At 41.8% G+C, this 17,253-nt stretch overlaps 1 protein-coding gene across 6 annotated transcripts in view; it reads left to right on the top strand.

Moving 5' to 3' along the window:
* Positions 1-17,253, top strand: part of ULK4 (unc-51 like kinase 4) — a 425,848-nt gene that overhangs the window by 339,746 nt on the left and 68,849 nt on the right. For 5 of the 6 annotated variants that reach the window (XM_039526400.1, XM_039526397.1, XM_039526398.1 and 2 more), the window contains 2 exons: positions 299-465; positions 5,316-5,414. In XM_039526400.1, coding sequence (XP_039382334.1) covers positions 299-465; positions 5,316-5,414 — 266 coding nt within the window. Of the gene's footprint in view, positions 1-298; positions 466-5,315; positions 5,415-17,253 lie in introns of those variants that run through there. The other variant, XR_005594699.1, reaches the window with a different exon arrangement.

Here is a 17,253-nt window from a genome sequence, read left to right as displayed (position 1 = left end):
AGTAACTAGTAATTGTTTATATAGTGGGTACTGTATGACTTTCAAAGCATTTATAATGGTTGATTTTAACAGTTTAGGCACCAGTCTTGCAAGCTGCTCCACGCGGACAGAACTCAATTAAAATCTTATATTTTAAATTATTAATTATAAAAGTAGAGGGAGAAAAGAAGAGCATTTGATGAATATTCAGTATATGAAATTCTTACTTTCTGGTGAGGTATTATTCTTTATATACAGCTACCTTCCAAATTGATGATCTTTTCTGATACCATGTGTTTTGGTTTTTCTGTCTGCTTAGGACTGGTCCATCACATCTGTAATCTCTTAATAGAAACTGCAGCTCTGTATTTAGAAGTGGATAATAAAAGCAACATCAAGACAGCTAATGGACTGTTGCTGTCCTTGCTTGACATTTTGCATTGCATGCTGATATATACAGCGAACGTTATCCGCATGACTTTACAGGTATGGAATCTATTTTCTTGTAGAGTGAGGCCATTGTAAAAAAAATTAGCCTCTTTCCTGTTTCCTCAGTACTGAATTTCCTACTTAAAAATGAATAAAATTAGTTTGCTGTGTTTTTGTAGACATGTTGGTCCCAGGATGCCAGAGTCACAAGGTATGTGAGGTAATATCTTTTATTGGACTAACTTCTGCTGGTGTAAGGGAAGTACAGAGCTCTTCTTCAGGTACGGAGAAGAAAACGAGTGTTCAGGTTAAATACAAGATGGGCAAATTGTTAAACACAAGAGGTTCACACATGTTGTAAGAGATCACCTCTCCAATCTTAAGACAATGGAGGAATAGTAGGCAGCAGGTATGTTACATGTTAAGAATGGCCATGCTGGGTCAAACCAATGATTCATCTAGCCCAGTACTTTGTCTCTGACAGTAGCCAGTGCCAGATGCTTCCCAGGGAATGAACAGAAAAGGATAAATTTGTGTGATCCGCTTTCTATCATCCAGTCCCAGCTTCTGGCAGTTGGAGGCTTAGGGATACCCAGAGCATGGGGTTGCATCCCTGACCATCTTGACTAATAGTCATTGTTGGAGCTATCCTCCATGAATTTATCTAATTCTTTTTTGGCCTTCACAACATCCCCTGGCAATGAGTTCCACAGGTTGACTGTGCATTGTGTGAAGAAGTACTTCTTTTTGTTTGTTTTAAACCTGCGATCTATTCATTTCATTGGGTGACACCTCGTTCCTGTGTTACGTGAAGAGATAAATAACACTTCACTTATCAGAGGGCACTGTTCACTTTCTCCACACCATTCATGATTTTAGAGACCTGTATCATATCCCCCGTTATAGTTGTCTCTTTTCCAAGTTGAACAGTCCCAGTCTTTTTAATCTCTCCTTGTATTGAAGCTTTTCTGTGCCCATATTCATTTTTGTTGCCCTTCTCCAGTTCTTTATATATATATATATATATATATATAAAATGGGGCAACCAGAACTGCATGCACTATTCAAGTATGGGCATACCATGGATGTATATAATGGCATTAGGATATTTTCTGTTTTATTATCTATCCATTTACTAATGGTTCCTAACGTTGTTAGCTTTTTTAACCTCTACTACACGTTGAGTGGATGTTTTCAGAGAACTATCCACAATGACTCCAAGATCTCTTTCCTGAGTGGTAACAGCAAATTTAGGCCTCATTTTGTATGTATAGTTGGGATTATTTTTTCTAATTTGCATTACTTTGCATTTATCAACACTGAATTTCATCTGCCATTTTGTTACCCACTCAGCCAGTTTAGTGAGATCCATTTCTAACTCTTCACAGTCAGCTTTGGACTTAACAATCTTGAGTAATTTGTATAAAAAGTTGTTGTAATGGGCCATTAAATCAGTGTCTCTGTTAAGTCTGTAATTTTTAGGGTCCCACATAGTTCTGAAATGTATTTCTCAGGTTCATCTTTTGAAGGCATTGTGCAAGTTTCCTTTGAGGACAAGGACTGAAAGGTCAGATATGGAGTGATCATTTTTGATAAAAGTGTTCACCCACAGGTGATGGGGTGTTTTTGTCTTTTATCATTTTTCTATGTGAGTTCATTCAAGAACGTAGTGATTGTCTGGTTTCACCCACATAGTTGTTGTTGCAGCATGTGATACACTGGATGAGGTACACGCACATGATAGGCATTTGCAGGACCCATGCTAAAGCAGCAACAGCGCGTGCCAAAACAGATGCAAAACCTGCAGGCATATCTCCACTGCTACAATGATCTATCCCTCTACAACATACCTTTCAAGATCCATGGGTCCTACACATGTCTCATCCAGTGCATCAGATGTCCCAACAACTGTGTTGGTGAAACAGAAGTTGGTCCAATAAATTATATTACTTTACCCACCATGTTCATGTTCTCTCTATATATATATATCTTCCTACTGTATTTTCCCACTGCATGCATCTGATGAAGTGGGTTTTAGCCCACAAAAAGCTTATGCTCAAATAAATTTTAGTCTCTAAGATGCTACAAGTACTCTGTTCTTTTAACCTACCTTGTCTCTCTTAATAAAATTAGAATAGATTGTTGGGGAAGAGGGGGTAGAATCGAATGTTTTCTGTTGGATATGTCTAAGTTCTTTTTTTGGTTATATTTTACACCTTTGGATTACTTGAGAAACAGTTGTGATGGTAGTAGGCACTTTATGTAAACTCTTGTGAAAACAAAGCATTTTTCTCCCATGACATAAAACATATAATAAGGACACAGTACTGATCCTATGTTGGGTGATAGTAGGTTGGAACTGCAAGCTTTTTAATAAGCCAGTTGTTTATTCAGCAGTTCAACATAGTTTGAAGTACTGTACATTGTATAAGCAGCAAAGAATCCTGTGGCACCTTATAGACTAACAGATGTTTTGCAGCATGAGCTTTCGTGGGTGAATGCCCACTTCATCGGATGCAAGAGTGGAAATTTCCAGGGGCAGGTAAATATAAGCAAGCAAGAAGCAAGCTAGAGATAACGAGGTTAGATCAATCAGGGAGGATGAGGCCCTGTTCTAGCAGTTGAGGTGTGAAAACCAAGGGAGGAGAAACTGGTTCTGTAGTTGGCAGCCCAGATCCCTTTTTGCTGTGACTAAATACAAGCTTAATAGCAAAAAGGGCAGTGAGGGCTTGGCTACACTTACAAATTTGCAGCGCTGCAGCAGGGTGTGAAAACACACCCTCTCCAGCGCTGCAAATTGCGGCGCTGCAAAGCGCCAGTGTGTGAGCCCCTGCAGCTCTGGGCTCGGCTCCCAGCGCTGTCGCCCCCCCCCACAGGGAGGGGGAGGTGGAGACAGGAGAGCGCTCTCTCTCTCAGCGCGCGCTTTGCTGACTTTACTTAGCGCTGCTGCGCGCTGCAGCGCAGCGCAGCAGAGCAGTAAACAAGTGTAGCCAAAGCCTCAGAGATCTTCTCTGCTCCATCTAGAAGACTTACCCTTCTTGTATTTCATTTTTAAAAGGATTATTCAAAGGGATTGCATTTTGTGCTTTTAAAAGATATTTAAAACCTCTGTTTCTTTTACCCAAACTCAGTTATTCCTATGATTTCCTTGTAATAAGATGATCCGATTAATGTCCTCAATTAGTTGACAGAAAGTGACTTCTGTATCTAGACTAATTGCGCTTGCACATCTTGTTCTCCTATCCTGACTAGTATACTTCCCACCCCCACACACCCCCCATCTTGAGGAGGATAGAGAATCTTACTGTAATGAGTGTTCTGAGAAGGGGGGCGGGGGGAGCCAAAAGAAGGCAGGCCAGTTGTTTTGTGTTTCAGACACATTGTTTCGTACAATTAAAAAAGTCCTGCTGCATTTTAAAGGAATTTAATGGGTGTGAAGTGAGTGCTAAAAATCTGCCTTTCTGTTCATGCAAATTTACATAATCAGTTATACTATCAACCAGGCATATCCTGCGTGCTTTGTTTTTGAAATATTTGGCAGAAAGATGATCAAGATTTTCTGATAGCTTTGTCTTTCTTGAGTTTCTGTGTACTGTAATCTAGTGCATCTGGTAAAAGTAATAATACTTTACACTTCTGTGATGGTGTCCATCCAAGGATCTCAAAGCACATTACAAATACTGCCTACTGATTCCTATGGAAAATCTTTTTATTGTACCTTTTGTCGTACAAAAGCAGGGGATTTCATGTAAATCAGAGCAAAATCCCTTTCTCATGTAAATGGCCAGAGCAAGGTAGGGGAGAGGGGAAATAAGTATATAGTGTTTCTTCGGGGTATTTTTCCTAAGGGATCAGATATTTTTGAAAGCGTTCCTAATGAATGAGTGTTCCCTGACTGAGCACAATTTGAATAGTAAGTACGTTATTAGGACTCCATATAAGCATCTAGGAGAAGAGAGGATTTGTTACATAGTCTGGTAAAATAAAGAGAAATGCAACTGAAATATATATACTTAGGTTCAAATTCTGCCCTCATTTACATGTGTTAACCATTATTGACTGAGTCTAAGGCTTAAATTCTGAAGATTGGTAGGCAATGACTAGTTGGCAGTCTGGAGAACTTATTTTGGGTACCAGAAATCTGATTTTCTTAATTTTCTCCAATGCTTCTACAGAAAAATCTGCCTCTGTGTTTTAAAGGACCAAGCTTCTATGTTTAGTGCTGTCAGAGGACTATTGACCATTTCCTTGTGGAATCTTATTCATCAGGCATTTTCTAAAAGTAGTAAAGCACCTGAAGTTCAAATTCCACTACATCATTCCACTTTGGAAATTCAAGTCAGGAGGGCGGGAGTGGAAGTCTTAACTTTTGAATCATCTTGATTTTCTTGTTTTTAATTGTACTTAAAATCATCTCATAAAATTTAGCGTGATCTTCGGAGACTTTCAGTGAACTATTATACATGAAAATAAAGAAGTCAAATATTTGTGTAGAGAGAGAATAAATACAAAAACCATAGATTGTAGATAGACATATTTTATTTTATTTTTAGCTAGATTGTAGATAGACATTTTATTTTATTATATTTTATTATGAGTTCATAGAGATATATATTATACATACAGTAGGTATGTATCTTGCTGAAGAAATGTCACGTAGGTCAGCATATTAAATCAGTTTAGAGTGGATGTGACAGCATGAGTCCCTTTTGCTTTGTGCTTATTGTTACAGACACAATCAGACTATAACTTCTTATAGAGATCTCCGAATACTTAACTAGGAAAGGGAGTATAAGAACACCTCCTTGGAACTTCCATTCAAATTTGTACCGCCTAATGGACCTTATTTGTTTCTCAAAGCTGAGCATTCACCAAGACTTCTTTTTATTTTTCCTTGTCTCATTAAGGCACAGAAATCCAGCACAGGAGGGGACACCCAGGCTGCTGAAGACCTTCTTCTTATCAATAAACCCCTGACAGACCTAATTAGCCTGCTTATTCAGCTGGTAAGAACTTGCTTGTTTGTAAGTCTTTTGGAATGTTGCTAAAGTTGAAATTACTCCTCTAGTCTGGTAGCCAAATGCAAGTTTTTGGCAATACCTTGTTTTAGTGTCCATACAAGTTTTTGAGGGGACTTTGAATTTCAAGATCCTAAATTCAAAGAAACTGCCTCACGATACCTTGTTGCTGTGGAGCATTTTGAAATATGAGCACATATTACTACCTACTCATAAATCAGGTGACAGTGAAACCACTTTCCTTGAATTTCAGTTATTTTTAATGAAAATGTCACACTGATATTTTGTTATGGAACGTACTTAGTTTGGTAAGTACATGGTCATACATGGTATGACTGTATTAGTATCTGTGTTAGCAGTATACCTTGTTAGTACCCCTGCCCCTAAATCAAGTCATAATGATATATGTCAAAACAGAGAAAGGACATTGGGCACTGCACCTTTAGAATCTGTGAAACTGATGCTTGTTTACTTCTTTGCAGCTGGACATGCCAGTTAGGCGTGTTAAGGTTACATTACTTGCAATCCATGGAATCCAGGCCAGGTAATGCCTTAGAGTGGTTCATGCAGGGTAGCACATCATGCACCATGTTCCAGAAATATGGAGTGGTATATGAAGTTGGTATATGAAGTTGCATCATTAAGATCACCCTGAAAACAGAGATTCTCAAGACTTGGGTTCTTAACCTCCACATAATGCAGATGTATGTGCAAGTTCCTATCTTGTGGAACCAATCAGAAGCAAGAGGTTTGGGTTAGATTCTGTAACGGAACTTGCAGCACAGCAGGAGGAGGGTTGAGGAGGGTTTAAGCCAGGCCTGCACAACATGCGGCCCACGTGGGCTCACTGTGTGGCCAGCGGGCAAGCGGCGGGGTGGGGCTGCTGGGTTTGCCCCCTGCCCGGGGGGTGGGGGTGTGGAACGCCTCACAGCCCCGTGTGCGCACGTGCAATGCTCCAACTGCCCTAACGGCCAGAAACGCTGCTCCCCCTGCCTGGCGTACAGTGGGTGCATCATTTCCAGGGCCCGCTGAGGCGGGAAGCGCTGGGCATGAGGCAGATTCGGTAAGTGCCGAGCGAGGGGAGAGGCACCCGGCCTGGGCTAGAGCCGCAGCTCGGTGGGGGGGGGAGGACTGGGCCGAGACACCCCCTAAGCAGGGCAGAGTGGCTACTGCGCTGGTTGGTCCCAGGGCAGCCTCTGTAGTGATGTGTGTGGGGGGGGTGTTTGAACTGTCTGTGGGCAGCCAGGAAATCTCCAGGGGAGACGCGTGCGTGCGTGCGTGCGCGTGTGTGTGTGTTGCACCTGCCTTGCCCCGCCCCAACTGCTGCCCCCTTTCCTGGTCCAGGGACCTTCTCCCTCCCTGGCCCCTATCACACTGCCCCCCTCCTCCACCCGGGCTCCCTGTGTTGGACAGTCACAGCCAATCCTTTCACACTGCCCCCCCTTCTGCCTCCCCTTAGTTCATAGCCCCAGAAAATCCCTTCAAACTGTCCCCTTTTCCCCTCCCCTTATTTCATGGGGGGATGACGAGCCGAGTGGGCAGGCAGGCAGTGGTGGCGAGGCTTTATACTTTGGGGGAGGGGGGTGTTTCCGCAGGGCCGGGCGGCGCTGGGGCGGGGGATGTGTTTCGGCGGGGCCAGGGGGTTTCAGCCCTCAGCTGTTTTCTTTGGAGGAATATGGCCCTCGCCACTTTACGAGTTGTGCAGGCCTGGTTTAAGCCATCTTTGTAATCTCCTTACCCTAAACTGCTCTAGAAGTTGGAGAGGCCCCTGATGTAACCTAAGCAGCTCCAGAGCACTGTCTAAGTTATGGTAGCATCTCTGAGGCTATGTGCTATGACCCGCCCTCAGCACACCCACTATGCCAGGGCTTGTGAAGAGGTCTTCAGAGAACAATCCTACAACAGCACCTACCCCAGGGATATCCTCCTTTGGGATCTCTTGTGCTCCAGCCCCTTTGCCTGGCAAAAAGAGACTGGAGATGAGAGTAGAGTCTCACCCTGGTGCCAAGCCCTCCCTTTTCCAGGTCGTTTGTCTCCAGATTCTCAGTGAAAAAGGCAGCCCATGTCCCACTGGAATTTGACTAAGATGAGCCCTGTCCTGGGGTCTGCAGTTTCTTCAGGACAGGATAAATAACGTTCTTTCAGCTAGCACTCATTGGGTCTAACTTCCATCTATTGTGCTCGCAGAGGCTCTATTGGAGGATTGTCCCCGTTGTAACCAGGGCCGGCTCCAGGCACCAGCCCAGCAAGCAGGTGCTTGGTGCGGCCAAAGGGAAGGGACGGCAGTCGAGCTCTTTGGCGGCAATTCGGCAGCGGGTCCGTCAGTCCCTCTTGGAGGGAAGGACCAGACGCCTAATTGCTGCCAAAGAAGAAAGCGGTGCAGTGGAGCTTCCGCCGATCGCGGCTTCCCCGCCCCCACCTGCCGCTTGGGGCGGCAAAAACCCTGGAGCTGGCCCTGGTTGTAACCACCCATGCCTAAATGCCAAATCCTAACTTAGACTTCCAGTTAAGTACCTGGTCTCTTCCTTTCTCCTTTTTCTTTGTTTTTCAAATCTGATTTCTATTTGGTGTTTGAACCACCAAAATTTGTAATAAAGAATTTAGGTAAAAGGTTCCAGTTTCAGCTAAACAAAACCTATACATATCCAGACATGAATGCTGACCTTCTGATTTGATTCTACCAGTGGACTCCTATTCTGAGGAAGTATGATGCTTTCTTTATAATTTTCTGTACTAGACTTGTCTGTAGACATTACCTAGACTAGATTTACTTGTACCAGCAATTGATAAAACCCTTTTGAAATCCCCACTCAAGTCCCCACAACAAAAAGCAGTGTGTGCTCAAATTTGGATTACATAATATTCTAACTCTTATATTTTGTTAATTTAAAAAAATCTATGTATATGGTAAATTGAAACCTAAACAGAGTCACAATGTCTTTTTAAGCAAAACTGGAGATGGTCAAAAAAGTAAACATTTGTCTTTTAGACTTAAATTTCATTAGCTCCCTAAAGAACAGAAAAATAGCAGTCTTGCTTTACTCAGTCTATACCACCTGGAAGTCTATTACAACTTTCTAATTAAAGGGTAGAATAAGATGTATAGTTAGCATATACTGATTATGTTACCAGCAGCCCCAGTTACAGCTGTGCTTTACTTTGTTCCACTATTCTGATGTATTGAAGATGGTTTAACATGTCACTTGGTATTTGCTGTTTTAAATATATAAATCAAGAAGCATGACGATGCGTATTAATTCTTTTGCTTTTGAGTCTTGAAAAAGATTTTTTAAAAGTGATCAATCTTCCCTTGTATCCTGTGTGAGAGGTGCAAGTTCTTAACATAAATGCATAATTGCATTGGTTTATGTAAGTTAACTCACCTATTTTCCTTTCTTTTGAACTTTGCATCAATTGCCTATTAGTGAAGGTATCTGTATTGAACCCTTTGTTATAAAATTAAAAGCAATCTTTGTGCTGATATTGGCATAAATGCTGCTTTGCCAGAGGTAATGTAACACACAATCATGTCGGCCCAGGAGTGAGCCCACAGCCGCCCACGGAGGTTACTTGTTCCACGGATAATGATTAATCCTAATAGAGCAGTGAGTAGGTGATAAGGGGGTACAAGTGACATTGTAAACTATATCCTTTAACTGGAGGTTGGAGGGTGTAGACTGTGAACTCCACTGGTTCTGGGGAATGACCCAAGACTTCTGGCCATGTTTTTTCAAGTATGTGCCTTTGTGTATAGCCCAAGGCCTGAATTGGTCCTTAATTCTAAGGATTATTTTTATAGTTTCTAGCCCTCTGTAGATAACGTTTACTGGAAGTTAAATAAAACATGATTGAATGTGGGCCTTTTATTACATACAATGTTAGATGAGATAATAGTGCTGTGAATCATAGCTGTACATTTGTCAAATTTTGAGGGAAGTCATGGAGGAAGTTATGGTAACAAAGGGTCAGATCATCATAGGTGCAAAGCATTTGGCTGCAGTGGAAGATGCAGCTCAGCATCCCTCTCAGTTTGGCCTAATTGTCACAACTCAGGGAAATCATGAAAAAATGTATGAAAAGTTAACCATGGTTTGTAATTCCCAAACAATCTTTGCAGAAGCAGGCTGTAGCAGTGCCTTCTCCCAGCCCCTCCACAAACACAGTCAGAGACCAACTGAAGTGCAGCACCCGTGTCCCTTTTATTGTTTGTGTCCATTCCCACAACCACTTATTTACAGCGACCAACACTCTGGGAGACTGCTAACTTCCCAGCCAGCAAGGATCTAGAGCCCACACTCCTTCCTTTCCTCTCTCCCCCTGCTTCCTGTCTCTTAGCCAGCTTTATAGGGCAGGCTGGCTACCCAGGCCTGCAGGTGGATCCAGTCTGGTAAATAGGGCGTGGCCCCTCAGCCAGCCCAACTAGGTAATCAATGCTCAAACCACTGAGCTACCCTCCCCCCACCTCACCCCACCCCTACCCTTCTTCCCCTGGAACAGGGCTAACAGGGGCCTGGCTTGTTTCTCCTAGCCAGCACCCTGTTACACAGGCCCATTAGATTTATTTTTTTATGTGGGAAATGTGTGAACATTGCATAATCTCTTGGGTATATAGTGACTACCTTATTCCCACTTACATATCCCTTATGGTAGACGGAAGCCTCATAAAATACCACTCCACAATCATCATCTTGTTTCACCACTGCTTTTTCCTGTTTTCTCCTGTTGGCCTATTGGTCTATTCCTTGGACATCTCCCCTCTTGCGACCCCCCTTGACTAGTTCTCTGAGTTCTTCAGTGTATTTGTTCATCCTGATACCCTGTTATCTGTAGCCTCTCATTTAACCCTACTGGTTGTTTTCTTAAGAACTTTCATAGTTATTTACTTCTTTTTTCTCCCACATACTACTTGCTTATCCACTTTGCTGACTCATCAAACTTCCAACATTTCAAGAACAATAGACATGTTAAAAACTATTAAAATGCTGGACTCCATATGTCTCATGACGTGTGAGAGACAGTTATCCATTTAATCATAGTTAACTAAACCTCTAATTCAAAAGCAACCTGGAAAATACAATGCAAATGAATAAACCAGATGAAGTTTATAGAATTAAACACTAACAAAAATGTACCCTCTGTATATATAACATTTAGCATCTTGTTTTTTGATCAGTGTACATGTTGCTATTAGCCATTGTATAGAGGTATGATAGCACCACTGTATTTAAGGCTGAAAGAGCCACTGCATTCTAAAACCTGTTTTCAGTCATTTTTAATCTTTTCAAAAATGTTCTTTTGGTTGAATTTTCTCATCCTTGTAACAGTTTAAAGGTGAATTTTTAAACTTTTTGTAAATTAGAATTGATTTTGAGTTTTACAAGCATGGGGAAAATGTGTTCTGCTTTCAAAGGTTGGGGGGGCGGTGTAGACGAGCGGACTCACCCCTGCGGCGCCTCTTGCTGGTGTCTTCCGGGAATTAGCTCTGTCCAGCGCTGGAGCGCCCTCTGCAGGCCGGTGATCCGCCTGTCCTCTGGCCCCCATGTCCCTCCCTGGACCAGGGTGCTGCCCCCTGGCAGTAACCCCTTTCTCTCAGGGTCTCCCTTCCCCAGGGAACCCCCACCCACCATCCCCACCTTGTCTCAGTGTACGGCTACTGCCAGTCATTGTCTAGCCCCTGCGCCCTGGGGCAGACTGCAGTATCAGCCACTCATCACTGGCAAGGAGGGTTTGGACCTGCTGCCTTGGCCTATCCCTGGGCTGCCCTCTGCAACCCCCAGTACCCCTGGGCCTTCTGCTAGGCCGCAGCCTGGGGCTTTCCAGGCTAGAGCTCCCCAGTTCCTTTGCCTTTCCTCAGCCCTGCTTCACTCAGGTACCTTATGTCCAGCTCCCTGCAGCCAGGCCCATCTCCCTCTATAGCTAGAGAGAGACTATTTGGGTTTCTGGCTCCCAGCCTCTTATAGAGGCCAGCTGGGCCTGACTGGAGCATGGCCACAGCTGAGCCTACTTTCCCCAATCAGCCCAAGCTTCTTGCCCCAGCCTAAAGCCGCTTTCTCCAGCCACAGCCCCCTCCCAGGGCTGTTTTTAACCCTTTCAGAGCAGGAGCAGGGGACCACCTTGCTACAGGGGGGGTTGTTTTTGTGATCATCTCACATTCAGATTCAAACTTGGCAAGGACGTTGTCCTCAGTGAGGTGTGTGACCTGAAAGGAACAACACTGGACGCCATTTAGCAATTACATAATGCACATGTACAGTGTTTTATTTTCCTTGAGGCAGTAAGTATGCATGGTTCCAGACAGAGATAGAGTACACAAAAGCAATTTAGATTGTCTAAGATGAACCATGTCATCCTGTAACTTCCCTGCACCCCCACCTAACTGTCTGTCCCTCTTACTGTCTCAGTGATCTTTGTCTGTGAAACTATAAAGAGAAACATATCAGAATTGTACTTATTGGTAAGAGAATATTGACATACCTGGAGTTAATACTGGAGTTGGCGCAGGTCACTTTATCCATCCCACTTAAAGTAAAAGCAAGACTTAACTCCTATCAAGTTCTTTAAAAAATGTACTTATGGTAGCAACTCTAAGGACAGAGAACAAAACTTTAAATCCTAGAAAAGATGAAAGACCTAGTAGATTGTCTGGTTCATTCTACCTGCTAATGCAAGTTTGTTCCCTGTACATGTTCATGCTTTGTCCACTCTAGTTTTTAAATAGCCCAAATGATGAGGCTTCCATCTCCCATAGGAGACTCACCTACAGTCTGATAGGTAGACATTTTCCCTGATAGTCAACGTACATTTCCCTGTCTCAGGGCCAGGGCATTGGTGGCCTGGCCTAGGAGTTAATGTCAGGTGCAGACCAAGGTGCCAGGAGCCAATTGCCAGGAATCAAGCCAGGTTAGAATGCCAGGAGATCAGAATCGAGCGACAAACCAAGGGCAGGGATCAAGAGTCAGTTACTAAGAGTCAAGCCAAGTCAGGATTGGAAGGCGGGAACTGGAAAATGCCAGACGAGCGATCCATGGCAGAATGAAGCCCAGTTGTACAGACAACTTCCTGATTCTTCTTCTGGCTTAAATAGTGGCTCTGGAGCCTTGGAGGTCTCCCAATCAGAACATAGAGGCGGAGCTTGTGACACAATTGGGCTTCATGGACCTTGGTTCCAGTTGCTGTATCTGAGCTGCCAGGTGGAGGATTGAAATGTGATGACTCCCAGGACCCCCCGAGACCCAGATGTGAGACCTGCAGGGCCTGACATCCTGTTCTGTATTTTCATCCTGTTACACTTACAATACTTACAACTTCTTGGGCCACCTTGAACAATTCCTCACTGGTATTTAAATTCTTCAAGTAGATGATTGTGTGTCTCCCACCTCACTGACTAATTTTTTCAACCAAGTTCTTACATGCTTAGCACACTCTTAAATCAAAATGAGTTAAACTTGAAAATGTCAAAAACGTAGAATCAATTTTTCCCTTCTGTAATTGTGATTTAGTCCAACATTTAGGACACACTGAAGCAAATATAAGACACCCAGACTGCATGTAAATGAAACCGCTAAGTTCTTAAGAACATTGAAACAGAGATAATTACAAAATTCATCATGCAGAAACGCTGCAAATATAGAGAATTCAGTATTTAATCCCATTATCAGTATTGGCCTTAATTGATCAAAGCAAAATAGATTGACCAATTATTTCTAGATTCTTCTTGGTAAGTGTATTGCTTAAAAACCAATTCCATCTACATTTTTGTTGTCCAATACTTCTGTATTTAAAAATAATTGTATTTTGTTTATTCCACCTGTAGTTTGTAGCCTTTGCAGAAATTACCAAATGGAATATTTAGACTATTCTGATATTTGCATGATTTGGAAAAGTTGATGTAATATTGCTTTTGCAAATGTAATACCCTCTAAAATTTGGAGTGCTCTTCAGAAACTTTCCAAAACTAGGAGGAAGCATTAATTAAAGGACCGGCACTTGTGCATTACAGTAGATCATGCTAAATCTACTTGGTCTTGGCAATACTAATGAGATGTTATTTTTACATGAGTTAACTATTACCACTATTCTAAATTAAGTAAGATGACATAAGCACACCTACAAAAATAAAAATTTACCAAGCCAGGCCAAGAATGAGCCTCTAATTTAGAATTCAGTTTGAAATAAGTAACTTAACTTGCTCCTTAGTTAGATGGGCTCCCATAAATCCTTATTCTTGGTCTGGCATGGCATAGGAATGGCAGCTTGTGATGGCTGCCAAGTGAGAGGGCTCCAATTGCAAGGGATAATATACCCTAAATTCATTTCCTCAATAAGTGTTCCATACATTCAAAGAAAAAGAGAAAATTCTTATACCTTTCAACTATTCCTACAGAAAGAGGCAGGGAATATTTTTGTTTTTCTTTTCAGTTGGGTGGTGCTCATATTCTACAGAGATGAGGGGCATATAAGTACCTAGATAGCCACCCAGTGAATTAGACAGAACAGGCTTTTCTTTAACATTTGGCTTGAATAGATCTCTCCCAACGACCCGTAATACAGTCTTTATCTCTGCGACGATGCTTGATTTCCCTTCTGTCCCTCTTATAGCATATTAAGTTGGTAAGGGATCATCTTGTTGGAAACTGGTCTTTTCTTTTGGAGAAAGGCTTCGTCAGGGCTTTGGTACCATAGGACAACTGACAATATTAGTAATTTCTCAAATAGGTGTGTATTTCTTTTTTGGTGGTGGCAGATCAGTTGCATGTTGGCATATATATGAATAAATCTCCAACAAGAACTTTTTTCTCATTTGCCAAGATTGTGCTGTGACTTGTTTCAAAGCATTGGAAAGCATCTGCTTTTCTGGCATAAAAAATGTCAGCAGAAAGAGTATGAACATATATAGACTACCACCCATTTCTTATGAATGCAGACAGTTCTCAGATACTATGTATTGTTAGATGTTAGCTATTTGTGGCTGGACCTAAAGCTTTCTTCTCTGTACAATATGCAACAATGAGAAAGGGAATTTCCATGATCCTGCTTGAAATTGTACCACTTTTTTATTAATGTGTATAAACTCCTGTGTCAGTACGCACCCACTTTGAAGTCCAAAGGGCTGAATACTGGGCAGTTGTCCTTGGTGGAATTGCATAAAGAAACTGCAGGGGAAATAAGGATATGTTGTCGTAAGTACAAAATTTCAGAATGGGGCCTTTGATTTCTTGACAATTAGAATATATTAAAGTGAGCTAAGAAGAGTCCTTCCTAAAATGTGTTTTTCCTTGGCTTGAAAGTCTATAATTTGCTTTTACAGCCAAAAGATAGTGTTATGTAGTATGTTTTTTTAAAAACATATTTAAAAGTGTGCATATTTACTAATAAGTATAATAATGACGTTTTACTTTATACAAATGTTTACAAAAATCATCTTGCCTATAGTTCCCAATGGCCCTTCCTGTACAGCATGTTCTGTAATCATATTACTGATCTAATGAACATCTATCTCTTATCATAATAAACTCTCTTTGTGTATAACCTCATTAAAGTGCTGAAGTAGTGTCCCCTCAGGGTATTCCAGACAGTTTCATTGTAGCTCTAAAATTAGATTCCCTAACAACTCCATCGGTGTGAAAACTGCCACTTCAGCTCAAATGATCTCACATATTTCTTGCAGTGGTTTGCAATTCATGAACTCTGTGTAACTGGGCTCAAAATGAAGACATATTTTGGCAATAAACTGCAAAGTGTAAGACCATAATAAAAAAACAACTTCCTGTTTAGTTTGAATCTGGTATAAAACTACATGGAGCTAATAACGCCTGTGCCTGTGCCAGATAGAACTAAATGCCATTCGGATTTTACATTATTAACCTGTTTTCAGGAGATCATAGTACGACCATCAAAACTAATTAAGCTGAAACTTGACACACACTATGCATCAAGATTGTAACAAGGAGTTATTTTATTTTACAAATTTCACCCCAAAATAGGAAATCATTGGGGAGGGTTATACTATTTGCACTCTTATAACTTTAGCTACTTTAATGTGCGTTTTCTGTAAGTAGAGGGACAAGGTTGGGGAGGTAGTATCTTTTATTGGCCCAGCTTCTGTTGGTGAGAGAGACAAGTTTTCGAGCGACATAGAGCTCGTCTTCATGTTTGGAAAGCTACTCCCTGGTCACAGCAAAATGCAAGGTGAAACAGATTGTTTAGCATAAGTAGTTAGCACACATTGTAAGGGACCATTCAAGGAAGAGCGGCCCACTAACACCTCTGCAGTCATGGGACAAATAGAGGGGGTTAGTGGGTTACAAATTTTTGTGATAACCATAAAACCAGTGTCTCTGTTTAGTCCTTGATTTTTAGTATCTAGCAGAGTAATTTAAGCTCCCAAGCTCATCTTTTGAAAGTGCTCTGCAGATTTCCTTTGAAGATGTGGACTGGTAGGTCAGATAGAGAGTAATCGCATTGTGAAAAGTGTTCACCAAGAGGTGATAGGGTATTTTTGTTTTTTATCATTTTCCTCTGTATGGTTTTGGATCCTGTACTTAAAAATCCAAATGGTCAGCAGCCCAGAACAGTGACATCCATATACTCCTGTGTGGTCAAAAGGTCCAAGACATAAACCTCTGGAAGACTGAAAAAATGAAAAGGCAACTAGAGATGTCTTATGGTTAAGAAAAGGTGAAGAGAATTGGCATTGTGTTGATGGAATTCTGGTGCACAGCTCCTTTCCTTTCCTAAAGGCCCAGAGTTCTTTTGATATCCCCTACCCCTTGTCCAACCAAATTCTTTGTGCAATAAATGTGTTCTGGTTTGAAAACCTGAACAGCATTCAGATACATATTTTTTTTCTCAAATGAAAACACATGCATTGCACATGGAATTTGTCCAATTAGCAAAATAAATCAGAACTCTCTTCTGCCTTATTAAGAAAGGAGATGAGCTGCCTATCAGTTTGCTGTTGTCTAGCAACATGGCATTAACTTTCCTATTCCTGTTTTAAATCAGAGACTGCTTACCGAAAAATCAGCTTTTCATTTTTTGGCTTTTCCAGCTTTGTGTCTCTATTTTGTTTGCCTTTCAGCGCCTTGTCATCATCAGCATTTTTCTTCAAATTTCCCTCTTGTGTACTATCACTAGTGCAGACTGGAAGCCAGTGTTAAAGAGTATACTGATATTACCATAGGCCTCTCTACACTAGTGCCCCCTCCATGCAGCTCTACTGGTAATAGTGCAATGTGGGAATTATGAAGAAAAATGCTGATGTAGACAGTCAGACAGCAATGTCATGCTTTTGTGCTTACCCCCATATCACTAAAACAACAAGGAGTCCGGTGGCACCTTAAAGACTAACAGATTTATTTGGGCATAAGCTTTCGTGGGTAAAAAAATCTCACTTCTTCAGATGTCTCCATGTGTTAGATGTAGACAATACTGGCTTCAAACTATTATTTGGATTCCTTAAGAATCAAGTATATTGGATAAAATGGCATTAATTACATTCTAGCTTCATTGAAGGAGGTGTGCCCTAGGATACATTCCAGGAGGAGTTGTGCCTCTAGTGGTTGGTTCTTCATGTTTGGGTGGTGCAACATCATCGGGGCAGAGTCACCCATCCTTTCTCCTCCTTGCAGTGTGGCTTGTGTCCCCAGAGGAGTGCTGAGGAAGCAATCACTGTGCTGCCCTGATTACAGCTATTGCAAAAAAAAACCCCTCTGAGCTCTTGCTGGTGATGAACTGGGATACTGCCCTCTGCAAGGGCCCAGGACAATCTGGCTGAATGTGTATTAAACTTCTTTGGGTGTGAAAATAAATAATATTTAAAAACTGA

The sequence above is a fragment of the Mauremys reevesii genome, linkage group 2, assembly GCF_016161935.1.
Source record: "Mauremys reevesii isolate NIE-2019 linkage group 2, ASM1616193v1, whole genome shotgun sequence".
NCBI classification, from domain to species: domain Eukaryota; kingdom Metazoa; phylum Chordata; order Testudines; family Geoemydidae; genus Mauremys; species Mauremys reevesii.
The sequence above is the reverse complement of the archived record's forward strand: the minus strand, read 5'-3'. Positions and strand labels throughout refer to the sequence as shown.